We start from the raw sequence: 23,055 nt of genomic DNA on the forward strand, positions 1-23,055 counted from the left end.
AAGTTTAATGTTTTAATTCTTCCTTTAAGATTATTCAACATTTTAGTGTTGAGGTTTCTGACCAGGGAATACTTATTTCGAATCCTGGGAATTGGATATAAAAATAAAACTTTAAAATATACAATATGTCCGACTGCATGAAAGGAAATTATTTACAAAAGATTGTTGTTAACAGTGGCTTAGCTAGAAAATATTGAACCGCATGCAAAAGTTACCAGACGGCCACCATTATTTTTATTTTTTATATGCCATCCACTTCTACTTAAAAATATATCACAGTCGAAATAAGCAGTAGTATAATTCAATATACTGAATTTAAATTAACTGAAATTAATATTGCATACCGTTGGGTAGATTTAATGATAAATTTTCAGTTAAATTTAGTCTTCTTTTGAACACCCACCAATTCGGGGGCGTCTAGAAGTTAATATTTTGATACTTCTAGTAAATCCTGATCGCCTCTTGCTAACTGCCCTTGGTTGAACGTTTATTGAGGCTCTATAGTGCTTTCTAATTAGTTTTCTTTCTGAAAAGCAATCTGCTATTGCTATGTAATCTGATGGATTTTTGCATTTTTCAATTTCAGATATAAATTTTTTACAATGATATATTGGTAAGTTTTTAATTAGTTTATCACAAGCTCGGCGGGTCAAATTCAAAATTTCCTGATCATCTTGTACAGGGGCAATAATATTGTGAATACATTCTGAAGTGGAAGGAAGCTGTTCGATAAGAATACTTGAGGTTAAAGGCTGTTGAATGGTAGTGAAATATGAAGACGGAGATGGAGACGAAGGATGTTGAACAGTAGAAGATGAAGACTGCTGAACGGTGGTGGAAGACGAAGACAAAGTCTGTTGAATGCTAGTTAAAGATGAAAACGAAAGCTGTTCTGAATAAGGATTGTTTTCAAATGCATTATAAAACTCCGTAGTATCAGCCTTGTCGCCCAACGGTAATACTGCAGTTGTATCGCTCAAATGTTTTTTCCTCCACCTCTCATACCAATGGGCGACCATCCTTGGTTTTGGATTGAAGATTCCGTTGACCATTAATTTATCAACATCCCCAAATTCTTCTTTAAGAAATGCAGCATGCTCTCGAATTGCTTTCGCCACACCCATATTTCTGTCAAAATAGCCTTGAAATCTATCAAATGTGGCAGAAGACGGAGCTAACGAAGTAAGAACTTCAGCACTCTCGGTATCATGGGAATGTTGTAAATTAATGGTTATTATGGCAGGCAAATTATCCTAAAATGAACAAAAAAGTTAAAGTAATATAAATTATTTTTTTTAAATAAAAGTATTAAATATTATGTATTTTTTACCTTCACGTGTTGGTATCGATATCTAGTATATTTATTAGTATATTTCACTATAATATTAATAGACGCTGAACAGTCGAAATTCTTTTTTTTCAATTTTTTATTTCTACTGCTGAATTGGCATTTATAATGTTTTCTGTAAGAAAAAAAATGTTTCTTCAAAAAAAGGCATAACTAAGTAACGCTAACATTTGTATATATGTACATAGATGATAGGAACTTACCTGCATACGTATTTTCCGCCATCGTCTTTCGACCGGGATACAATCCACCTGGAGTTCGTTAGTTGGCCATACAAAGTAACCCATTCGACACAATTTTCAATGTCGTGGATTTCAGCAAAGAGCTTCATCGACGAACCATCGTCTGAGATCGAATCCACCTTAGACCTATATTTCTCAGGAAAGTTGGTCATGTTGAGATGTATGAAAATGAACACGCACTATGTAGAGTAACGACAGCAAAATAATCTTTCTCCCAATCGGTATGAGAGGTGAAATGCCCGATTTTCACTTTGGCCGTTGGCATGTCAAATGACCGACAGCGCGCCACTATAACGCCTATTGGCGAATAATGGAAACACATATCACGCATCTCACTCTCTCTTTATGTGCACGAGTGAGAAGTGTATATGAATCGTTAATCTCGAACGGGTTCCGATTATATGCCTCTCTCACTATGTGCCCGAGTGAGAGGAGTGTATATATGAGTAGTAATTCTCTCATGGGTTACGGATATTAAGATTGGTGTTTACGCACGTGGTCGAACAGTTGCATATGTTTTCGGGTCGACCGGTCGACGGCGCGTAATACACCTTACCTAGGGTTGCCAGATGATAATTTGATAAAGGAGGGCAGATGGGTCTAAAAAGGAGGATTTTCTGTTAAAAAGGAGGACATTCAGAAATTAAACGAATTTTTTTATATTATTTAACTTTATTTTAATCATATTTAGCTGAGCTGCCAATTTTGGAAAGAAGTTCTTGGTTTTTTAACAAATAATTATAAAAATCTTCACATGTCATGTTTTTAAAGTTGTATTGAGTAAGAATTAAAGATTTAACTGCCTGCACACTTAGTCTATTCCTCTCTTTGCTCCACTGAGTATTAATCAGTGAAAATACTCTTTCCACATTTGCGTTATGTGCGCTTATACAAAAATAAAACTCGCAGATCTTGAGCAGTTCTGAGAAACATTCAATGTTTTTAACATTTTTGAAGTAGATTGTCCACTGCTCGTGCAACTTTAAATGATAATATGCTTCATCTTCATCTGATTTTGATTTAAGAAATGAAATCAAGTTACAAAATTGATCGTGTAGCTTAAAATCGTCAATCTCTACACCTCTGATGCTCAATAACTCAATGCATGAAACTAAATCATCATGCCCTGCCCCCTTTTTCGCTTCCCGCCAGTCCCGCCCGATGTTTAGCAAAAAGGAGGAATTACAGTAGGTAAGGGAGGACGGGAGGACAAAACATGGAAAAGGAGGACATGTCCTCCTTTTGGATACCATCTGGCAACCCTAACCTTACCAGGCCTTAGCATACACGAACAGTCAGCTCCAATCTTTGCTCTCCACTCTTCTACGGTGCATCTCCTGTCTACGTAACGATGGAGTGCAGGCTTTGCCTCTGCTCTGCTCCACCAGAGGCTTTCGTCTCCATCCATGACGATCCTCATCCACAGCGTTTGTCGCAGCGCATTTGGACTTGCTGTCAGTTGCGGGTCAGTGACACCCAACTCATTGCTATTGCTATATTTCGTTAGTTCTCGTTATCTTCAATTCATTTCTCATCTGCAGGTTAAGAAAGGTGACCGTCTGTCAGATTCGATATGTCGTTCGTGTGTCAAGAATCTGGAGTTGCTCGAAAGCTTTCGAAATGTTTGTTTTCGGAGTGACACAACGTCGAGGGTGGAATTAGACAAGTATTTGAAAGTCAAGCCGGAGGAAGTTCTGCTGGAAGATTTAATATGGGAAAATGAGGCGGGTGCTGATTTTCCACCAAACATTTCTAGTTCACCAGACGATGGCGAAGTAAGTAAATGCGATTCGAGTGCTTAAGAACCATTCTAAGCAAAACATTCAATTGATTGAAAATATAAATTCACATTTAAAATGACATCTAATTAAAATATAAATATGTTTCACATATTAAATTATATTAACGTTCGTTTTATGTTTTAGACATGTGGAGGAAAAATTACTTTGAACGATAATATGGTAGAAATAACAGATACGAATAGACACAATCTAACGGAAGAATTACCATTACGAAAAGATTTAGATAAGATGTCCCCCACACATTCTGAATTTGACCATGAAGTAAATTTCCAACACAAATCGTCTACTCAAAAACACAGTCTTGTGACAAAGAAAACATCTGGTGATGACATTTGTTTGAAATTATTTACTACGAAACAAACTCTCGACGCTCATATGGGAATTTGTACTGGGGTAAAGCCACACAACCATATCAGTCACCACTCTGGAGAAAACCCGTTAAAATGTAACATTTGTTTAAAACCATTTTCTAATAAATTTAACCTTTCGCAACATAAGATAAGATACCATAGAGAAAAACCGTTCAAATGTGACATTTGTTCAAAATCATTTTCTAATAAATACAACCTTTCGCGACATAAGATATGCCACCACGGAGAAAAACCGTTCAAATGTGACATTTGTTCAAAATCATTTGCTCTAATAGATGACCTTTCGCGACATAAGATATGCCACTATGGAGAAAAACCGTTCAAATGTAACATTTGTTTAAAACATTTTTTTACAAAATATGACCTTTCACGACATGAGAAATGCCACTCTGAAGAAAAACCGTTCAAATGTGACATTTGTATAAAATCATTTTTTACAAAATATGACCTTTCGCGACATGAGAAATGCCACTCTGGAGAAAAACCGTTCAAATGTGACATTTGTTCAAAATCATTTGCTTTAAAAAGTTACCTTTGGAAACATTTGAAATTTTACTGTGGAAAAAAACCCTTCAAATGTGACATTTGTTCAAAATCATTTGGTCAGAAATCTTGCCTTGTGAAACATTTGAGTCTCCATTCAAATCCATTTTAATATCATTTTCTAAAAAATATAACCTAAGGATATGCCACTCTGGGGAAATACCGTTTAAGGTCTGTTCATACCTATCCAGCACGAACCGTATCCTGCATGTGTCCTACAAGTGCGGATAGTATTCTTTGGTACATTATATGGACGTATTCATACTCCATCGCGCATGCGCATTGACGCATTCATGCGCGTCCATATAGAATGTACTAAAGAATACTGTCCGTACTTGCAGGATTCGGGTCGTGCTGGATAGGTATGAACAGACCTTTAACCGTTTAATTGTATAAAATCATTCGCTCGAAAATATTCACTTGCAACGCATTTGAATTTTCATTTGAAGACCACAGACACAAATGTAATATTTGTCTAAAATTATTCCCTTCAAACTACATATTTGCTTTCTTCATTAAAATACACACACGCCATCCGGATTTGCTTGAAAGAATTTCTAAATTAAAAATGTAACGTCACTCGAAGGAGAAACAAACAATTTATCGAAAAGTTTTCACATACTTCACCACTCAAATATTGTTCTTGGCGTTTTTGTTGTTATTTGTTGCAACAGTAACACCAGTTCATGACCATACGCTGGATGGCGATAATTCGGAGCTGTCTCTCCTTTTATATTCTACGTTAATAATATTGAATGTTGTATTTATTTTGGATATTTTTAATTATATGTGTAAATAAACGAAATTGAATTTAATTAACCGAAATTGAGAAATAATTTAATTTAACCATGATCATTTTGTCTTTTTAAACAACATACACATTTAGGAAATCTTACTCACACCAATATTCATGGGTTTGCTACCTGAGCTATTTGGTTGAGTTTTTATTCCACTTTTAGACTCACTATGATCAACTATTTTTGTGACGGTTTAGTATACTTTGATATTATTAAACAACATTTATGCAATTTAACTAATTTGGTCTTTTTAATAATTATCGAGAAAATTAATTAATTAATCTAATATATAATTTTCGAAAGAGACTTTGTATGTAACTATATATTAGTTGGGAGCTTCGAAAACAAAACAACAAAGTGTCTATGACGATGATATCGATTTCGATTCTGTTTCTGGATTATTTTTTCAGTTCCGTTTCCAGATTCTTTTATCATTTCCGGATCCGGCCCCTTTTTCAATTCCGGATCCCGATTACTTTTTTATTTCCGGATCCCGATTTTTTTTCAGTTCCGGTTCCGGTTTCCTTTTTCAGTTCCGGATCCAGAATCCTTTTTCAATTCTGGATACAAATTCCTTTTTCAGTTCCGTATCCGTAATCCTTTTACAGATCCGGATCCCTATTCCTTTTTCAGTTCCGGATCCCGATTGTTTTTTCAGTTACAATTCCAGATTCCAATTTCAGTTCCGGTTCTGCATTCCTGTTTCAGTTTCTCATCCCGATTCCGTTTCCAGTTTCGGATCAGGATTATTTTTTCAGTTCCTGTTCACTTATATATATAAAAAAACCATTAATTTATGATTGGCTGTGAATAAATACTATTTTTTTTTTCGATTTAAATAAATTTAATAATAAGAAGAGGTTCGTAAAAAACAAATGAATGTTTACTACAAGATTTACCATGTTTAAACGGTTTATATTATAAATACCGAGTGAACCCGAGTCAAACCACTAGTCTAATATTATATATATAATTTCGAAAGAGACTTTGTATCTAAGGTTTGGTTGGGAGCATCGAAAACAAATCAAAGTCTCTATAACGACGATATCGATATCGTTGAATATTATTTTCTTTCGATTCAAATAAATTTAATAAAAAAACAAATGAATGTTTACTATTAGATTAGCCATTTTTAAGCTGTTTATATTACAAATACCGAGCGCGGCCGGGTAAAACCATTAGTATATTGTAAAATCATAGCTTTGATTTGGTGTTCAACAATGTTTTTTAACATATGTAAAATATTATATACATATATATAAAATTGAATGTCTGTTTGTTTGTCTCGTATAGGCTCCTAAACCACTCGACCGATTACGATGAAACTTTTGGGATTTGTTGTATGCATGTCCGGGAAGCTTACTGTGAAAAAAACCTCTTAACAATAATATTCGTAATTACGATTTTACTGACGCGAAAGTAAAGCCTTCAACGCTTCACGCCGCGAGTGTGACAATAACCGCTTCTACTTCGCACTACTACGGAAACGGGAACGGGAATTGCACGCGTTAAGGCGTTCTTCCACCGAATAAGTTGACGCGCACGTATCGTGACTGATGACTAGAGGCCGGATAGCCAAGGGGCCGCTCATTGTTCCATTGTTGTAAATCCTTTGTAAAAAAGGGTCGGCAAACCTTTAACAATGCATTTACAACATTTGAACAATACGCGGCCCCTTGGCTATCCGGCCTCTACTGATGACTGCGGCAGAAGTCCGTCAACGCGGCGTATGTGTATTCGTATGCGTCACCGTCACTGTGGCGGTGTGCGCACTCCTTAACTAGAGGTCGGAATCTGAAGGGGCCGGAAACGTGCCGCCTATTGTTCAATTGTTGTAAATGCTTTGTAAAAAAGGTTCGGCAAACCTTTAACAATGCATTTACAATCTTTGAACAATAAACAGCCCCTTCAGATTCCGGGCTCTACCCATTACAAACCACGTACGCAAGTTGCATACTTTGGCGCAAACACGATACGTGCGCGTCAACATATTCGGTGGAAGAGCGCCTTTACTGTGGCATTGCAACGCATGCCAGGTTCAGCCAGTGTTTAATAAAGTATTAGGTAGTCCCGGAATGAATTTCGTTTTTCATAGTTAAATTCAAACTTAATTTTTTAAAATTATTTATAATCCATCAAGATATATATCATCAAGAGTCAACATTGGATTTGCGATAATTCATAAAGATTCATGTAAGGCAGGGAAGGTATGTTGACCGTATCCCGGCCTAACGAAACACATGTTGTGTAGTTTGTAAGAGGATCGTTTATTTTTGTTCAATTTTTACAATGGTTATTGTATGTACGAAGAGGTTGAGCTTCGGAGAAGTGATCTGGTTGAACTTCAGAGGTTCACTCTGGTGTTGGGAGCTGGTGCGTCGCTTTATATACGTTCTGGCTTGAAGCGTGCCGTGTGCAGATGCTTTGTCTTCGTTTCCAGGACACGTGTGTTAGAGACACGTATTGACCTGTTTTCGAGGCGCGTGCTTTATAGCTGTGGAGTCACCGCCAGGACGTCTTTCGTTTAAGAATGCGGTTTTCGAGGCACGTGTTTAAGGTACACGAGTGTTACAGTTTCCTGATGACACCACTGTTGGGTTTCGTTCAATTTACAATCGAGCGATGAACTTATGGGGGATGAACGAGCGAGACGACTGCATGTTGAATGCACGTGTTTTATTTATGACAGCTGAAGGCAGAGTGAGTAGCGGCTCTCCGAACCCAGCCGAGTTGGTCCCCACTCGCAGGAAGGCAAACAAACTCGACCATGTCGTATAAGCGAGCCGCCACAAACTCTTTCTTCTGGAATGGTCGGAGGGGACGTTGCCCTTGAGTTATGCATGTTTGTACAGGATCGATGAAGAGATCACTGGTTTTGATTCGTAATAGTACAAGTCGTGCTAGAATAACCATTTTAACAATTGAACAAAAATAAACGATCCTCTTACAAACTACACAACATTTGTTTCGTTAGGCCGGGATACGGTCAACATACCTTCCCTTCCTTACAGGTAAAAAGATCTGCTCCAAAAAACAAAAACATCAGAAAAGTATGATTGGGCAAAGAAGAGCGATGATAATAAAGTCACCAAAGTCAGGGTAGACCGAAGGCGAGAGAAGAATGGGTGAAATAAAATGTTTAGGTAAGGTTCTTTTTGGTTACGCCTAGTGCGTTATACAAAATTTGGCCTTTTATTTAATCTTCACCAGACCAGTGAGGTATTGGTAGGGTTGCCACACGTCATGACAGCGAGTTGCCGTTGACGGAAAACATCGAATTGCATACACACACAGTCAGCTCCAATCTCTGCTCTCCACTCTTTTATGGCGCTTCTCCTGTCGTAGCGATGGAGTGCAGGCTTTGCCTCTGCTCTGCTCCACCAGAGGCTTTCGTCTCCATCCATGACGATCCTCATCCACAGCGTTTGTCGCAGCGCATTTGGACTTGCTGTCAGTTGCGGGTCAGTGACACCCAACTCATTGCTATTGCTATAATTCGTTAGTTCTCGTTATCTTCAATTCATTTCTCATCTGCAGGTTAAGAAAGTTGACCGTCTGCCAGATTCGATATGTCGTTCGTGTGTCAAGAATCTGGAGTTGCTCGAAAGCTTTCGAAATGTTTGTTTTCGGAGTGACACAACGTCGAGGGTGGAATTAGACAAGTATTTGAAAGTCAAGCCGGAGGAAGTTCTGCTGGAAGATTTAATATGGGAAAATGAGGCGGGTGCTGATTTTCCACCAAACATTTCTAGTTCACCAGACGATGGCGAAGTAAGTAAATGCGATTCGAGTGCTTTAGAACCATTCTAAGCAAAACATTCAATTGATTGAAAATATAAATTCACATTTAAAATGACATCTAATTAAAATATAAACATGTTTCACATATTAAATTGTATTAACGTTCGTTTTATGTTTTAGACATGTGGAGGAAAAATTACTTTAAACGCTAATATGGTAGAAATAACAGATGCCAATAGACACAATCTAACGGAAGAATTACCATTACGAAAAGATTTAGATAAGATGTGCCCCACACATTCTGAAATTGACCATGAAGTAAATTTCCAACACAAATCGTCTACTCAAAAACACAGTCTTGTGACACAGAAAACATCTGGTGATGACATTTGTTCGAAATTATTTACTACGAAACAAACTCTCGACGCTCATATGGGAATTTGTACTGGGGTAAAGCCACACAACCATTTCAGTCACCACTATGGAGAAAATCCGTTCAGATGTGACATTTGTTTAAAATCATTTTCTAATAAATATAACCTTTCGCGACATAAGATAAGTCACTCTGGAGAAAAACCGTTCAAATGTGACATTTGTTCAAAATCATTTGCTCTAAAATATGACGTTTCGCGACACAAGATATGTCACTCTGGAGAAAAACCGTTCAAATGTTACATTTGTTTAAAATTATTTTATAAAAAATCTGACCTTTCGCGACATAAGATATGCCACTCTGGAAAAAGACCATTCAAATGTGACATTTGTTCAAAATCATTTGCTCTAAAATATGAACTTTCGCGACATAAGATATGCCACTCTGGAGAAAACCCGTTCAAATGTGACATTTGTTTAAAATCATTTTATAAAAAATCTGACCTTTCGCGACATAAGATATACCACTCTGGAGAAAAACTGTTCAAATGTGACATTTGTTCAAAATCATTTGCTCTAAAATATGACCTTTCGCGACATATGATATGCCACTCTGGAGAAAACCCGTTCAAATGTGACATTTGTTTTAAATTATTTTATAAAAAATCTGACCTTTCGCGACATAAGATATGCCACTCTGGAGAAAACCCGTTCAAATGTGACATTTGTTTAAAATCATTTGCTTTAAAAAGTTACCTTGGGAAACATTTGAAATTTCACTGTGGAAAAAAACCCTTCAAATGTGACATTTGTTCAAAATCATTTGGTGATAAATGTTTCCTTGTGAAACATTTGAATCTCCACTCTGGAGAAAAACCATTCAAATGTGACATTTGTTCAAAATCATTTTCTAAAAAATCTGACCTTTCCCGACATAAGATATGCCACTCTAGAGATAAACCGTTCAAATGTAACATTTGTTTAAAATCATTTTCTAAAAAATCTGACCTTTCGCGACATAAGATATGCCACTCTGGAGAAAAACCGTTCAAATGTGACATTTGTTCAAAATCATTTGCTCTAAAAGTTTATCTTATGAACCATTTGAGTCATCACTCTGAAAAAAGACCATTCAAATGTGACCTTTGTTTTAAATCATTTGCTTTAAAAAGTTACCTTGGTAAACATTTGAAATTTCACTCTGGGATAAAACCGTTTAAATGTGACATTTGTTCAAAATCATTTGGTGAGAAATGTCACCTTGTGACACATATACGTCGCCACTCTGGAGAAAATCTTACGCGACAATTGATTTACCACTCGGTAGAAAAACCTTTCAAATGTGACATTTGTTCAAAATCATTTTCTAAAAAATCTAACCTTTCGCGACATAAGATATGTCACTCAGGAGAAAAACCGTTCAAATGTAGTATTTGTATAAAATCATTCACTCGAAAATATTCACTTGCAACGCATTTGAAGTTTCACACTAGACCACAGACACAACTGTAATATTTGTCTAAAATCATCCCCTTTAAAATTAATTACTTTGTTTGAGTTTTCATTCCACTTTTAATTCACTATGATCAACTATTTTTGTGATAGTTTTAGTATATTTTGAAATAATATACTTTGATATTTTTAAATAACATTTATTCAATTTAACTTAAGTAATTTGACATTTTAATAATTATTAACAAAATTAATCTAATGAGACTTTGTATGTAAGGTCTAGTTAGGAACATCGAAAACAAATCAAAGTTTCTATGACGACGATATCGATATCGTTGAATATTATTTTTTTTCGATTCAATAAATGTTTACTATTAGATTAGCCATGTTTAAGCCGTTTATATTACAAATACCGAGCGACGCCGGGTAAAACCACTAGTATATTATAAAATCATAGCTTTGATTTGGTGTTCAACAATGTTTTCTGACATATGAAAAATATTATTTACATATTTAGGTAAATAAATCAAAATTTTATTTTACTGCAAATATTTTTCAGATACATTTTTATTCGTAGCCTAGCCAATTATTATTGTTAATATAAAAACTGAAAACAGCCTTCAATTGTCAAACCTTAAAAAAAAACAGTTATGTTGTACATTTGTATGAAGATATGTAAACATAACTTCATTGATAAATATTATGTATAATCTTTGAAAATAAATCTTTAAAGAGTTTTACATTATTTCATTTCAAGCTCCAATATACTCACCACAGAAAACGATATCATCACTGTTATTTCGCAGTGAAGTTTATTTGCATTTGCTTAAACTGGGATCGAGGCCACTAAATGGAATCCTGAATTAAACACAAATTTACTCTTAACTTAATACTTATTTATGAACGGATGCTAATTAATTGATCTTGAATTTTGATCATATTCGCTCGCCTAAAAATAATGTTCACTCATAAAGGTCTGTTCATACATAACAGCACTACACGTTTCCGTCTCTAAAACGTCAGTTTTACTCGTACTTTTACAGCACAGCACGTTTTCTGTGGAAAGTATGCCACAGAAAACGAAATCATCACTGTTATCTGCAGTGAAGTTTATTTGAATTTGCATTTTCTCACAAAAATCACCTTACGCGACATATATGTATGTAATATGCCACTTTGGAAAAAGTGCCCTGCGCTACAAACGATTGCAAACCAAGCGGGCGCATGCTCATTTCATACTTTTGTCTCGGCTTTTGCCCTTTTTAACTTGCCAGAAAGATCCAACTCAATTTTAATTAAGAGTTGCCAATCATCAATGTATTATACATCGAAATGTCATCTGCGCAACCCCATGAATATCTCGTCTTTCGTACATGCTGAAATTCAAACAGTTAAATTTCAATCGAAATGAGCATGCAGCCGGGTGGTTTGCAATCATTTGCAACAAACCCTTAAATGTGATATTTGTTCAAAATCATTCACTCAAAAACAGGTGCTACTTTAGTATGCGGTCTACCTTAGCATGCGATCTACCTTTGATTCGCAGTGGACTATTTATTATTATTATTTGTATCGTAGCAACGACCTGTTTATTATATTTTTATTTTTCCTGACGCCCCGTAATGTTGTCGAAGCATTTCTATCAAATTATCGTCAGCAGCCTAATCTTAAATAAATAAGGCCAACCCTAACTTTACCTAAGAGTGGGGGCCCATTCATTCATCGTCGTTCATTCTTTGTTTCTCGTCGTTCTTTCTTTCTTTCTTCCATTCATCTCTATCGTTCGTGCGTCTCCTTCTTGAGCATCACCGTTGACGCGAACGTGTCGATGATTGCCCAAGCTTCCATCTTCTATTAGCTTCTTGCCCAGGTTTTCGGGTGAGTTCACTCCGATTTCCTCCATTCTTTCTCTTTCTTCCGCCCAAGCTGAGCACACGAAAAGGGTATGCTCTGCGTCATCCACTTCGGCTAAGCAGTGGTGGCATTTTGTTTCGGCCTCCTTTTTGATCCTGTGGAGGTACTTGCCAAAGCAGCCGTGGACCATCAGCAGCTGTGTCAAGTGGAAACTGGTATCCCCGTGTTTCCTCTCAACCCAGCCATTCACCATCCACTGCTGGATGAAGGCCTCTCCAACACGCTTCCACTCGTCTCTGTGTTGCGCAACTCTCATCCATCTCACCCCACACATTTTCCTAATTTCGTCTACCCATCTTCTCTGCAGTCAGGCATGCAATAACTATTGAACATTAGTTTGGGCTTATCTACGTTAATTTTTAATCCTGCTTTCCCACTTTTCCTGTCCGGCTGTGTTAGTCTGTTAAGTAGGTCAGCTGGATCACGAGCTATTAAAACTACGAGTATATCGTCTGCGAACCGAAGGAGACTTAAGAAGCGACCGTTGATGCTTACTCCGGCTGTGTTCCATTCCAGGTTCCTGAACACGTCCTCAAGCACCGCATTGAATAGTTTAGGACAGGGTTTCCCAAACGAGGACCTTGACCTTATCGAAAAGTCAAGACCATCGAATTACTTGTATTATTGCTCCAAGGCAACACCCATGGATATATTATAATATAACACCTGTACATATTATATTATTTTACAATTATATATAAATTTAATTAAATCCATCTCATTCGTTGTTTTGTGATAGATTGGACGTTCGCAAATAAAAATACGATAAATAAAATCAGTTCAGATTTAACCGATTCAGTAAAATATTAATTTAAAACCTTTCATGAAAACAAATCATAAACACGAACTTTCAGAAAAATATAAGTTACACATCTGTTTCTGAGATAAAATTAAGTAAGGCGGACCTTTCTAACAATTCGCTCCATGGGTCAAACAATTTCTAAGGATTTTACCCAAGGCATAACTTTCAAAAAACGAAATATACTTACTTCGAAATCATAAAACCTTTTTTTTTCAAAGTAGCTTATTGCAGCGATTATTTTATTGGCCACTAAGCTACCCAAGACATAAATAAACGTAGCATTCATAGATCCATAGTATTTCATTTATCATTAAATTCATAATATTTTCTAAATTCACACTATTCCTAAATTTAGAGGGGGGGAAGCAAGTGCCCCTCCATACCCCCCCCCCCAGATTTGGCCAGGCCAGGAACACCTATGTCATTTGAAATACTATGAATCTTGCTCAAATTCGATTATTCATAAAAGCTTAGGCCAGCAGAAACTGCAATGTCGATCAGAGGCTCCTTCCAAAAAGCTACTTTTTTTTCCACCCCTGGATAAAGTTGAATTGTTTAAATGAAAAAATCAAGTGGTCAACGTCCGTTGTAAGCTCAGTGCCAAACTAATTCATAGCAATATTGCTACGAGTTATTTTTATGAAATTAATATTAGTTAATAGTTGCTAGAACATATTAATTTACCGTCAATGTATTATTTTTGTTCAGACCAATTGTATTATGGTCGGCTTTCGTAGCGTTACGACCAGAAAACAAGCCTTTGTTTGGGAGGGGAAACGGCGTTTGCCGCGTGTTTCCTCTGATCTATTCGCTTCGCGCTTAGGTCGAGTGAATACTTTGATTAACTCCCGGCTTCGTTCCCACCACCGAGTCACCGGTCAGCTCGGCCTGATCGGCAGACGATACTAGGAGATCAGCTCCAGTATACGTTTGGTGTGAAGTTGTCGTCGAAGTTACACCACGTAGTCGCGTGTGTTGGGTGAGGTTTGGTGCATAACCTCAAGCCACATAACACGTGTTCTTCGGTATACAACCCCTCCCCCTTTTTTCACCCCCTTTCTGTATAATTTATATTAAATACAGTTGCTTACAAACAGATTTACAACCTGTTTCATTATATATAATCTCCCATAATTGTCTTTCTCCCCACATCACACTCACACATACGCACACTGTACGAGAGAGGGAGACAGAGAGAGCCATCAGCAGAGACCAGAGACCAGACCTTATGCCGGTGCCAGACATGAGTTCAAAGAAGTGATCTCTTCTTTGAAGACTTTGCTCTCACATTTGGTCACATATTGTTGTATCTGCCAGATATGTGTTCAAAGATTTGCCACACTGCGCTCGCACAACTGAGCTTCGCGCAGTGTGGCAGGCACACAAACTGTTATGTTGTGAATATCTTACAACCTATGTATGTACTTATATTACTCTTTATTCCCGCTTCTTATTTTGATTCTTTGAACGCACGCTTAATTGATATTTTCCTTTAATGTTATTTATGAGACTTCCAAAATCTTTATTGTTTTAGTTGCATTTTTCTCACGACTCAATGCTATCTGCGTGACGAATTCTGTGCATCTACTCAGCCATTTCTCGATACATTCAAAACACATATGTTAACACTAAAAATATAGTTTTTAATTAACTTTATTGCTTTTCTGCATTATTCCCACGACTCTTAATCCGCACAACGAATTGTGTGAAATCTACCCCCAAGGGATACATATGCAAACACTAAAATATTAGTTTTACCAGCATTTTTCACACGACTCGAATCGAATCGTATTCCCTCAAAAACCCTTTTAAAGCTGCGTAGCTAATTGTGTAACTAATTGTGTGTAAACCATTTCTCGATACACTCAAGGGTCAAAGTATTAAAGTCTTAATTAACGACTCGAGTTCCCCCCTAAAATATTATTTTCTCACGAATTATGATTGGTCCAAATTGTTACCCTTATTGAATATATACTGATGTAAAACATATGGAAGACTACTTGCGATCGAACCGTCTGACTTGCGATCAAACACTCTAACTAGTAACTTGCGATTGAACAGTGTAACTAGTAACTTGCGATCAAACACTCTAACTGATCACTTGCGATCAAACAGTCTTACAAGGCACTTGTGATTAAACTGCCTAACTAGTAAACTACTAACTAGTAATGTGTAATACAAACTTGTACATTAATCTCGTGTATACTTACTACTATTAAAAGAAGATCTTATAAAAAAAAGCTGTGACTATAATATTTGTACACCATCTCCTTCTCGTCCCCGTAACAAAACATTTGGACTTTTATCCCATTGATGTGCGCTAAAAAACCGACACGGAACGGCAAAGCGCACTTAAGTGATCAAATATGAGACAATAGTATTAAATGCCCGTGCCACACATGTGAACACTTATTTGATCACATGTCTGGCGCCGGCATTAGACGACGATCAGCGGGCACCATTGGGGGAAAGCCTCGCCGACGATCTACCGCCGAGCTTTACAAAACATCATGTCCAGGTGGCTTCTCGATTGAGAACGCCTGGCGTACGAACAATTTTATACAAATGTTCTCGACTGCAATGATCTAAATTTTTAGATTTACATAAAAATTATCATTGGAAAATAGCAGTTAAGATCCTCATTTTGCCTACTACCTGGTTATGAAGAATGAACTACTATAATCAAGTTGAAAAAAATGGTTCGGTGATTACTGGTCACAAATTACTCGTCACAAAGTCACTAAAATCTCTATAACGGAATATCTGGCAGCCGAAAAGTCCATCATACTAACGATAACTATCATAGTAACGAGAACTTGAGTGCCAAATATTGTGTATTCGCGATTTTCATGACAAAAATTGTCTTTGTGACCACCCCAATGTGACGAATAGTCCAATTACCGAAAAAAATACCACTTCACATTATGCAATGGTCGATTTGTGGACGCGTTTTGGCCGTAGTCGCCGCGCAACGGTTTGTAGTGGCATCGTGACATCTGTCAAATACAAATTCGAACATTTAACCAACACTGATTTTATCCCTTCGTGAAACACTTAAAAATGACATTAATCAGATCAAACTCGACCAATAATATATCTCATAATCGACATATTAAAGCCTCACTTCTATATATTTAATATTTGATCGACATTCGCACGACAGCTGTCAAATCTTTGGACCCACTACCAATCAGGTAATATATAATACTAATAATACATATTTGAACCAGATTGAAAATTTGAACGGGCCACTCCCAATAATAAGTTGTGCGTATATCAAACAGGACTTCTTAAAGTGCTGGCCTGCCGCCTCTCATGAAGTTTCGACTAAGCCTGGCATTTTGTCAGTGATGGATGAATCCAAAAATAAGAATGCCAATCTTTAACTTCGAGGTTGTTTTCAATGAGTATTTCTATTTTTCAACTAAAATTTTCTGACCAATAAGTATTTAGATTTATATGTAGTATGCCCATTGCAAAAAGTGCCGTCATGAAATATAATGTTTATTAAACTGAAAAGATAGTGTATATAACCGTTTCATTAAGTTTTCGTGCAAAATATTGACATTTATATTTAGTTGAATTTAAAATATACACAAATATGTATATGCAAATGTGATGCCCAAAATTTGTTTGTGGTTTTGTTCGTTATACAAATCACTAGTTTTCAATTTCGAACCAAATTTGATATTCTACATGTCTCATCGTACTCTAGCTTAGCCAGAATATAACTAATTCAACATGTGTATAATATCAAAGTATTTAAAAATTAGATTGTTATATAATGACTAAGAATGTAAATTACATTTTACATAAATATTATATAAAAAAATCTGTATCTGTATTTTTTATGTATAGGAGTTTAAAAAAACTTCTTGTGTTTACAATGGTGTTTTTATTCACTACTAAATATGTACATCAGCATTGTATGATTTCATTTTAGTCTTCAATCCCAAATGTCACCTTTAATATTAAGACCAAAACAATTACTGTATGCCTAATTCGTTGGCCTTTTAACTCGGGTTATTAAGTATAAGTGTTCATTAAAACGATTCTGTTATGTAGAGACATATGTACATAGATTGAATTTGAAATGCACTTTGGAATTGAGCTGATGTTGACTTGTTTAATCGGCCGTATCTTTCGCAGAGTCAAGATGGACGACAAATATCTGAAGTTGCGCAAGCAACTGAGCTATTTCGGATACACGCAAACCTTCCCCATGGATTGCATGCCATTGGTGGAGAATCTGACTTCGGACTTGCTGGAGACGACCAATAGTCTGCAGCATTACATGCAATTGTACAAAGAAGTCCTCCAACAGAGGGATACGCTGAAGGGAGCCGCCGAGCCTTACAAATGCGACAACGCGAAATTGATCAAAGAAAACAACAAACTACACCTGGGATTGCTGCGATGCAAAGAAGATTTGACATTCAAAAGTAACGACGTAAAGTCGAAAATACGGAGGCTCGAGAGTGAGATAGATGTATTGAAAGAGCAGAATAAAAGTCTGCGGCTTCGAAATCAGGAGTATCAAATGAAGAGCATATCGGCCGATACGATCAGCTCGGCGAGGAGGTCCGTCCTCGGCTGTGGCGCTAAAGACCCTTCCAAAGCGTGCTCGTCCTGTTATGAGTTGAAGCGTCGAATGGATCAGCTCGTTAAAGAGTCGGCCGATTGTAAGAATGAGAGCGTGGAACTGTTTGAAAAGTTGGCCTTTTTGAAGTGCCAATTGGAACACAGAGACAGGGAGATCGAGAGGTTGAACTCTTTACTGCAGGGCGGTCGACCTTTGTCGGTGTTGAGGAAGGAGTGTCAGGCCGGAGACGACGAAAAGTTCGCAGAGATAGTCGATTTTGTGAAGAGTCTCGAGGCGGCCAATGAGAATCTGAGCGCGCAGCTGAAGGAGTCACTGTCGAAGCAGCATGAGGCTATGAGTCGAGCCGTGCAAATGGCTGACAAAAACGAGTTTCTCGCCAAGAAGCTGCAGGAGACGGATCAGAAAGCTCTAACAGCCGAAGCGGAGTGCAACGCACGTCTCAAGGAGAAGTGTGATCAGATCAATTCTCTGCAGAATAAGTTAAAAGCGGCCGTGGCCGAGAATGAAGACTTCGATCGAAAGTTAAAGGACTTGTCTAGTTCGCATTTCGGATATGAAGTCGATGTTGAAAGGAACTCGTGCGAAATTACCGCTCTGAAGACTTCGTATGATTCCGCCAAAGAAATGAATGAAAGTCTCCATCGCGAGAATAAAAAGCTCAGCGAGATGAATCGCCGGCTTGAAGAGTTGCTCAAGTTAGACGAAGCTGCTAAATGTGAAGTGTGCGGCAAATTGAAATTAATCGCAGAGGATGCCGTCAAAACAAATCAAAACGTGTATTGCAAGTGCGAGAACATTTCTAAAGAGTCGTTGATCAAGTTGATCGAGAAAGAGCGAAAGTTCTATGAAAATCACATCAACGAGATCAAAAGTAAACTGAATCGACAGAGCGAATTTGAATGTCACTGTAAAAACGCCTCGTCCGATCGATCAACGTTCGAAAAGTTGAAAGAGGAACGCGATTTCTATTCTAAAGAGTACCGAGCGCTCAAGGACAAAGTTCCAGGTGACAATTTTATCACTGAACTGCAGAACAAAATATGTACTTTAGAGCAGCATGTATTCTGTTTGGAGAAAGACAATAGAAACATGTCGGATAAGATTGCGACGCTGAGATCGGAGTTGGACGATTCTTCAGGGCACAAGCAACACAGATTCGAGACGACGGTGGTGGTGGATCGTTTGGAGAAGGATTTGACAACGGCTCGAGAAGACTTGAGGAAGATAGAGAGGGAACGGGATGCACTGTGTGACAAATTAAAAGCGGCGTCGAATCAGAGCTCCTATAGGGACGATTTACTGTCGAGGCGGATGCAGAGTGAAGAGGTCATCACTTCACAGAATTTGCGACTTCAGCAGGAATGTAACAGTTTGAGGGAGAATCTGAAGATATCCGAGTCGGAATTTTTGCACGTTAAAACTTTATACAATCAAATTAAATCGCTACAGGTCGAAAGCGACAAAAATGTAGCGGACATGCAGAGGAAAGTAAACGAAGCTAGTAAGGAAATGCATGCGTTGAGGAACAATTTGAACGCTGTTGAAAAGATGAAGGACGATTTGGAGTATGAGGTTAAATTGTTGAAAGCTGACAAAGCAGCCTTGAAAGATAATTTGACTCAGATTGACAGAGAACGCGACAACCTCGTAATGGATGTTGACGACAAGACTGAAAAGGTCTCGTCATTGCAACATCTTATACGCAGCAAAGATACGGCCATAGAACTGTTAGAGAATAGAGTCACGGAGCTTAATCGAAAGCTTGAACTTACTGGCAACTTGAACGCTACCTTGGAGCATAAATTGCATGATGCTCAAACGTGCAGCGAATCTCTATCGCTAGAACTGGATACCATTACGAAACAACGCGATAATGCTCTTATCGAGAATAGGAGATTGCAAAGCGACCTAGCGGCCATTACGGCCGACTTGCGCTCTGTTAAAAGAGAATATGAAACTTCGCGGAAAGAAGTCGACGAGATGAAGCAGCAGTTGCAGCACTACGTGGATGAAGTGCGGCGTATTGAGGATATACTTAATAGAAAAGAGGCCGAGAGGACGGAAATGTTGGATCATTTCGCCAGCTTAAGCCACGAGGCAACTGTTCTTGAGACTAACAATCATTCGCTGGAGAATGCGGCAGCTACTAAAAACATCCAACTCCAAGCGGCTAGCGAGAAAGCTGCCGATCTAGAGCGGAAGCTCAAATCCAGAGAATCTATAGTCGAAATGCAAGAGGAGAAGATTTCATCTTTGATGTATCAGATATCGGTGTTGGAAACTGATCTGATCAAACAAAAGGAGATAGCCAAGACATCGGAGCAGATGTTGAGTCGCACTCAAGAAATGTGCACAGCTTTGGAAAATCAAAAGAAGTCAATTCTGATCGGAATCGGCGAAACGGACGACGAAAGGAAAAATCTCGAATATAACTTAGAAGTATTGAACAGGGACAAGCGAAAGTTGGAAGAAAATTTGACGAAGGATAAAGCGACGATCGAGTCTTTGGAGATGTTGCTGGCCGAGAGCAGGCGGGAAGTAGTGGAGTTGAAGTTGTCTCTGCAGGATGCCGTGGAAGATGCTCGAAAGTTGAACAGGAAGGTCGATACTCTCCAGAGGCATTTAGATATAGTCGAGAGTCAGAGTTTGAGCAGTCGGCAGAGGACCGAAGAGGCCGCCAAGCATTTGCAAGATCTCCAGTTTCAAATGACCGACGAGAGGTATCAGAGAGTCAGGTCTCAAACTAAGGAAGTATCCAAATTGTATTCGACGGGAACTTTATGATAGGTTTTGGGGATTGACGGAAATTTGTAGTAGTGCAATGTATAAAATATAAATGTATGAATGTATTATTAAGTATGTTTTATCATGTCGGTAGTATGAATATGAATTGAATTCACTTGGTAAATAAATTATTGCTGATATTCTTATTTTATATTATATTATGTATTTAAATCTCACCAATCTGACCCGAGTGCTATGCCACTTTAGTAATGGTAATAATAAATCTGTAGATTTTGTCAAAAGCTCAGCCATGATGCTGTTATACTAACTTTTAATTTTCTTATCTGGAATTATAGGTAAATGTAGGATTATTTTATCGTATAATAAGGTTTTATTAGTATTGAACTTATATATAATGCCGACGACTTCAATTATGTTTGTATGTAAATTCAATCTCGGAAGAAAATTTATATATTTTATTGATTTTTTTTCAATTAACAAAACAGAATTTTTAAAATGTATTTTATTATTTAAAAAATAATATTTAACAGAATTATAGTAATAACAATAATAATAAATAATTGTGCTTCGATTTACAAAATAATATTCATTGCAAAAGAAGGCGAAAATGGGAAATGAACATTTGAACATTCGGGAAAATACAGTCGATAAAAACTATTCCTATTTTATCTTCGTAAAAAGTTTATTTCGGTATGCTTCGAGATCAGCAGATGTCACTAGTAAATGACAAAAATGAATCACCTATGACACATTGTTTACACTCGATCTGACAGGAATTGAGAATGAATTCAAAGCGTGGCTAAGATTCTGGTGAATCCGATGCAAGCCGAGGTGGCTGTCTGGCCTATGCCCCAGAGCATGGCATAAATGGGAGCCATGTGCAGCTCGGAAGCCCTGTAGACGAAGGCCACGGCGGCACTGCTGAGGACTCCGGAGGTGCTCGGGACAGCGATGCCCATCAGCAGGATGAATATGGGGAAGAATTTTCCGAACTTGTGTTTGCGGAGTGTAGCGAACGATATCAGCGCAGCGCACGTGTGCACGAATATGGAGGAGAACAGGGACCAGAGGAATACTTGATACCACATCTCGGCGAAGGTGTTGAGCGGATCTGCCGGAGACAGGCTGATCACATCGGCTATCGTGTCCAGCTCCGACGTGTGAAACTCCGACAGCATGCTATACATCGTGGCCGCTCTTCTATCCTCCTAACGATTGATCAATCACATTTCGGTACGTTTGACAACTACATGTATTGATAAAACATCAGCTGTCAAATAGTTTGGCCGTAATCTCCGTCTTTACGACCCAGAATACTATTCCAGATCGCATATTCTCGTAAATGATACGAGAATCACCACTCATATACACCTCTCACTCATGCACATAGTGAGAGAGTGAGATGCGTTATATGCGTTTCCGCTATTCACCAACAGTGTCACGACAAATCACTCGCGGACTTCACACTCAACGGCGTTACGCCCGCGAAATTTCACTCATGTGACAACTGGTTCACGGACAATCACAGATAAATCACTCACGAGAAAAATCACTCAAGTGACATTTCGCTCACGGAATTATTAAAATAGCGTACAAAAACGTTATTTTTTTACACAATAATTATTCCAAAACTCAACGTATCGTGACTAATTTATACGCTATCCTATCACAGATAAATAAATAAAATATATACAAACCAGTTTAATCTCAATTTATTCACAAAGTACAGATTATGAGAATTTTTTAATTCTTCATATTAATAAGGATTTTCGTTCAGTTACAATTATTTTTTTAATTGGTGTTAATTTTAAATTATTTTATATGAAAAATAACAACGGGACTATGTATTATAATATTATCTTTTTGTAGTTAATATATGTTCAATTCACCATCCAAGATTTCGTTTTATTTTTAATTATTATATTATTATATACTATTATAAAACGATTGTAAGGTTTTTGAATTATGTAAATAGAATACAATAAAATCTACATATATATATATATATATATATATATATATATATATATATATATATATATATATATATATATATATATATATCTGCGCGCGCAGAATACGGGAGGAAAAGCCTGTTCCTCTTGTTCCTGTTGTATCCTGCTCGCGCAAATTAAGTGGGTATGTACGACGGGGGGAGAGACCTTTTTTTATCTTTCGACTTAAGATCTTTCGATTTTCGATGTTTGCCTTCCGATATTTGCGTTTTCGGGCGTTTCACTTTCGGTCCCGTGAGGTAGACCCGTTAATTAGTTACAATACGTTTAATTGAGTTTTACAATAATTATTGTGTAAAAAAAATAAC

At 37.4% G+C, this 23,055-nt stretch overlaps 5 protein-coding genes across 6 annotated transcripts; 3 read left to right on the top strand and 2 right to left on the bottom strand.

Annotated features, from left to right (window-relative positions):
- Positions 1–4,007, bottom strand: LOC143913223 (uncharacterized). 2 transcript variants are annotated; one of them, XM_077432891.1, is made up of 3 exons: positions 1,552–4,007; positions 1,331–1,463; positions 1–1,253 (listed from the first exon to the last, which is right to left on the bottom strand). In XM_077432891.1, the coding sequence occupies exons 1-3, from the start codon at positions 1,740–1,742 to the stop codon at positions 381–383; spliced, it is 1,197 nt and encodes a 398-aa protein (XP_077289017.1). In that variant the 5' UTR covers positions 1,743–4,007; the 3' UTR covers positions 1–380. The 2 variants fall into 2 exon arrangements, with proteins under 2 accessions (XP_077289017.1, XP_077289018.1); XM_077432892.1 differs by having other exon boundaries at positions 7–1,253; positions 1,331–1,483; positions 1,552–3,068.
- On the top strand, positions 2,102–5,337 carry LOC143913222 (uncharacterized). The gene is made up of 3 exons (XM_077432890.1): positions 2,102–3,055; positions 3,132–3,365; positions 3,516–5,337. The coding sequence occupies exons 1-3, from the start codon at positions 2,942–2,944 to the stop codon at positions 4,416–4,418; spliced, it is 1,251 nt and encodes a 416-aa protein (XP_077289016.1). The 5' UTR covers positions 2,102–2,941; the 3' UTR covers positions 4,419–5,337.
- A 3,010-nt stretch (positions 5,338–8,347) lies between these two features.
- On the top strand, positions 8,348–11,405 carry LOC143913209 (uncharacterized). Its single transcript, XM_077432873.1, has 3 exons — positions 8,348–8,564; positions 8,641–8,874; positions 9,025–11,405. The coding sequence occupies exons 1-3, from the start codon at positions 8,451–8,453 to the stop codon at positions 10,726–10,728; spliced, it is 2,052 nt and encodes a 683-aa protein (XP_077288999.1). The 5' UTR covers positions 8,348–8,450; the 3' UTR covers positions 10,729–11,405.
- Positions 11,406–16,308: 4,903 nt separating this feature from the next.
- Positions 16,309–20,925, top strand: LOC143912779 (uncharacterized). Its single transcript, XM_077432151.1, has 2 exons — positions 16,309–16,578; positions 17,534–20,925. Exon 2 carries the CDS (start codon positions 17,541–17,543, stop codon positions 20,769–20,771), a length of 3,231 nt encoding a protein of 1,076 aa, XP_077288277.1. The 5' UTR covers positions 16,309–16,578; positions 17,534–17,540; the 3' UTR covers positions 20,772–20,925.
- Positions 20,926–21,230: 305 nt separating this feature from the next.
- On the bottom strand, positions 21,231–22,620 carry LOC143913577 (transmembrane protein 170A). The gene has a single exon (XM_077433457.1). It carries the CDS (start codon positions 21,917–21,919, stop codon positions 21,521–21,523), a length of 399 nt encoding a protein of 132 aa, XP_077289583.1. The 5' UTR covers positions 21,920–22,620; the 3' UTR covers positions 21,231–21,520.
- Between the last annotated feature and the right edge of the window lie 435 nt (positions 22,621–23,055).

Source organism: Arctopsyche grandis, chromosome 6 (genome assembly GCF_051622035.1).
Source record: "Arctopsyche grandis isolate Sample6627 chromosome 6, ASM5162203v2, whole genome shotgun sequence".
Classification (NCBI taxonomy): domain Eukaryota; kingdom Metazoa; phylum Arthropoda; class Insecta; order Trichoptera; family Hydropsychidae; genus Arctopsyche; species Arctopsyche grandis.

What these genes read in the sequence shown, in the direction of transcription:
- LOC143913209 (XM_077432873.1), top strand. Translation starts at nt 8,451, where the DNA reads ATGGAGTGCAGGCTTTGCCTCTGCTCTGCTCCACCAGAGGCTTTCGTC. An exon ending in GGACTTGCTGTCAGTTGCGG is followed by an intron (nt 8,565 to 8,640) that starts GTCAGTGACACC and finishes TCTCATCTGCAG; the next exon opens with GTTAAGAAAGTTGACCGTCT. An exon ending in GTTCACCAGACGATGGCGAA is followed by an intron (nt 8,875 to 9,024) that starts GTAAGTAAATGC and finishes TTTATGTTTTAG; the next exon opens with ACATGTGGAGGAAAAATTAC.
- LOC143912779 (XM_077432151.1), top strand. Translation starts at nt 17,541, where the DNA reads ATGGACGACAAATATCTGAAGTTGCGCAAGCAACTGAGCTATTTCGGA.
- LOC143913577 (XM_077433457.1), bottom strand. Translation starts at nt 21,919, where the DNA reads ATGTATAGCATGCTGTCGGAGTTTCACACGTCGGAGCTGGACACGATA.
- LOC143913222 (XM_077432890.1), top strand. Translation starts at nt 2,942, where the DNA reads ATGGAGTGCAGGCTTTGCCTCTGCTCTGCTCCACCAGAGGCTTTCGTC. An exon ending in GGACTTGCTGTCAGTTGCGG is followed by an intron (nt 3,056 to 3,131) that starts GTCAGTGACACC and finishes TCTCATCTGCAG; the next exon opens with GTTAAGAAAGGTGACCGTCT. An exon ending in GTTCACCAGACGATGGCGAA is followed by an intron (nt 3,366 to 3,515) that starts GTAAGTAAATGC and finishes TTTATGTTTTAG; the next exon opens with ACATGTGGAGGAAAAATTAC.
- LOC143913223 (XM_077432891.1), bottom strand. Translation starts at nt 1,742, where the DNA reads ATGACCAACTTTCCTGAGAAATATAGGTCTAAGGTGGATTCGATCTCA. An exon ending in GGCGGAAAATACGTATGCAG is followed by an intron (nt 1,464 to 1,551) that starts GTAAGTTCCTAT and finishes TTTTTCTTACAG; the next exon opens with AAAACATTATAAATGCCAAT. An exon ending in ATCGATACCAACACGTGAAG is followed by an intron (nt 1,254 to 1,330) that starts GTAAAAAATACA and finishes TGTTCATTTTAG; the next exon opens with GATAATTTGCCTGCCATAAT.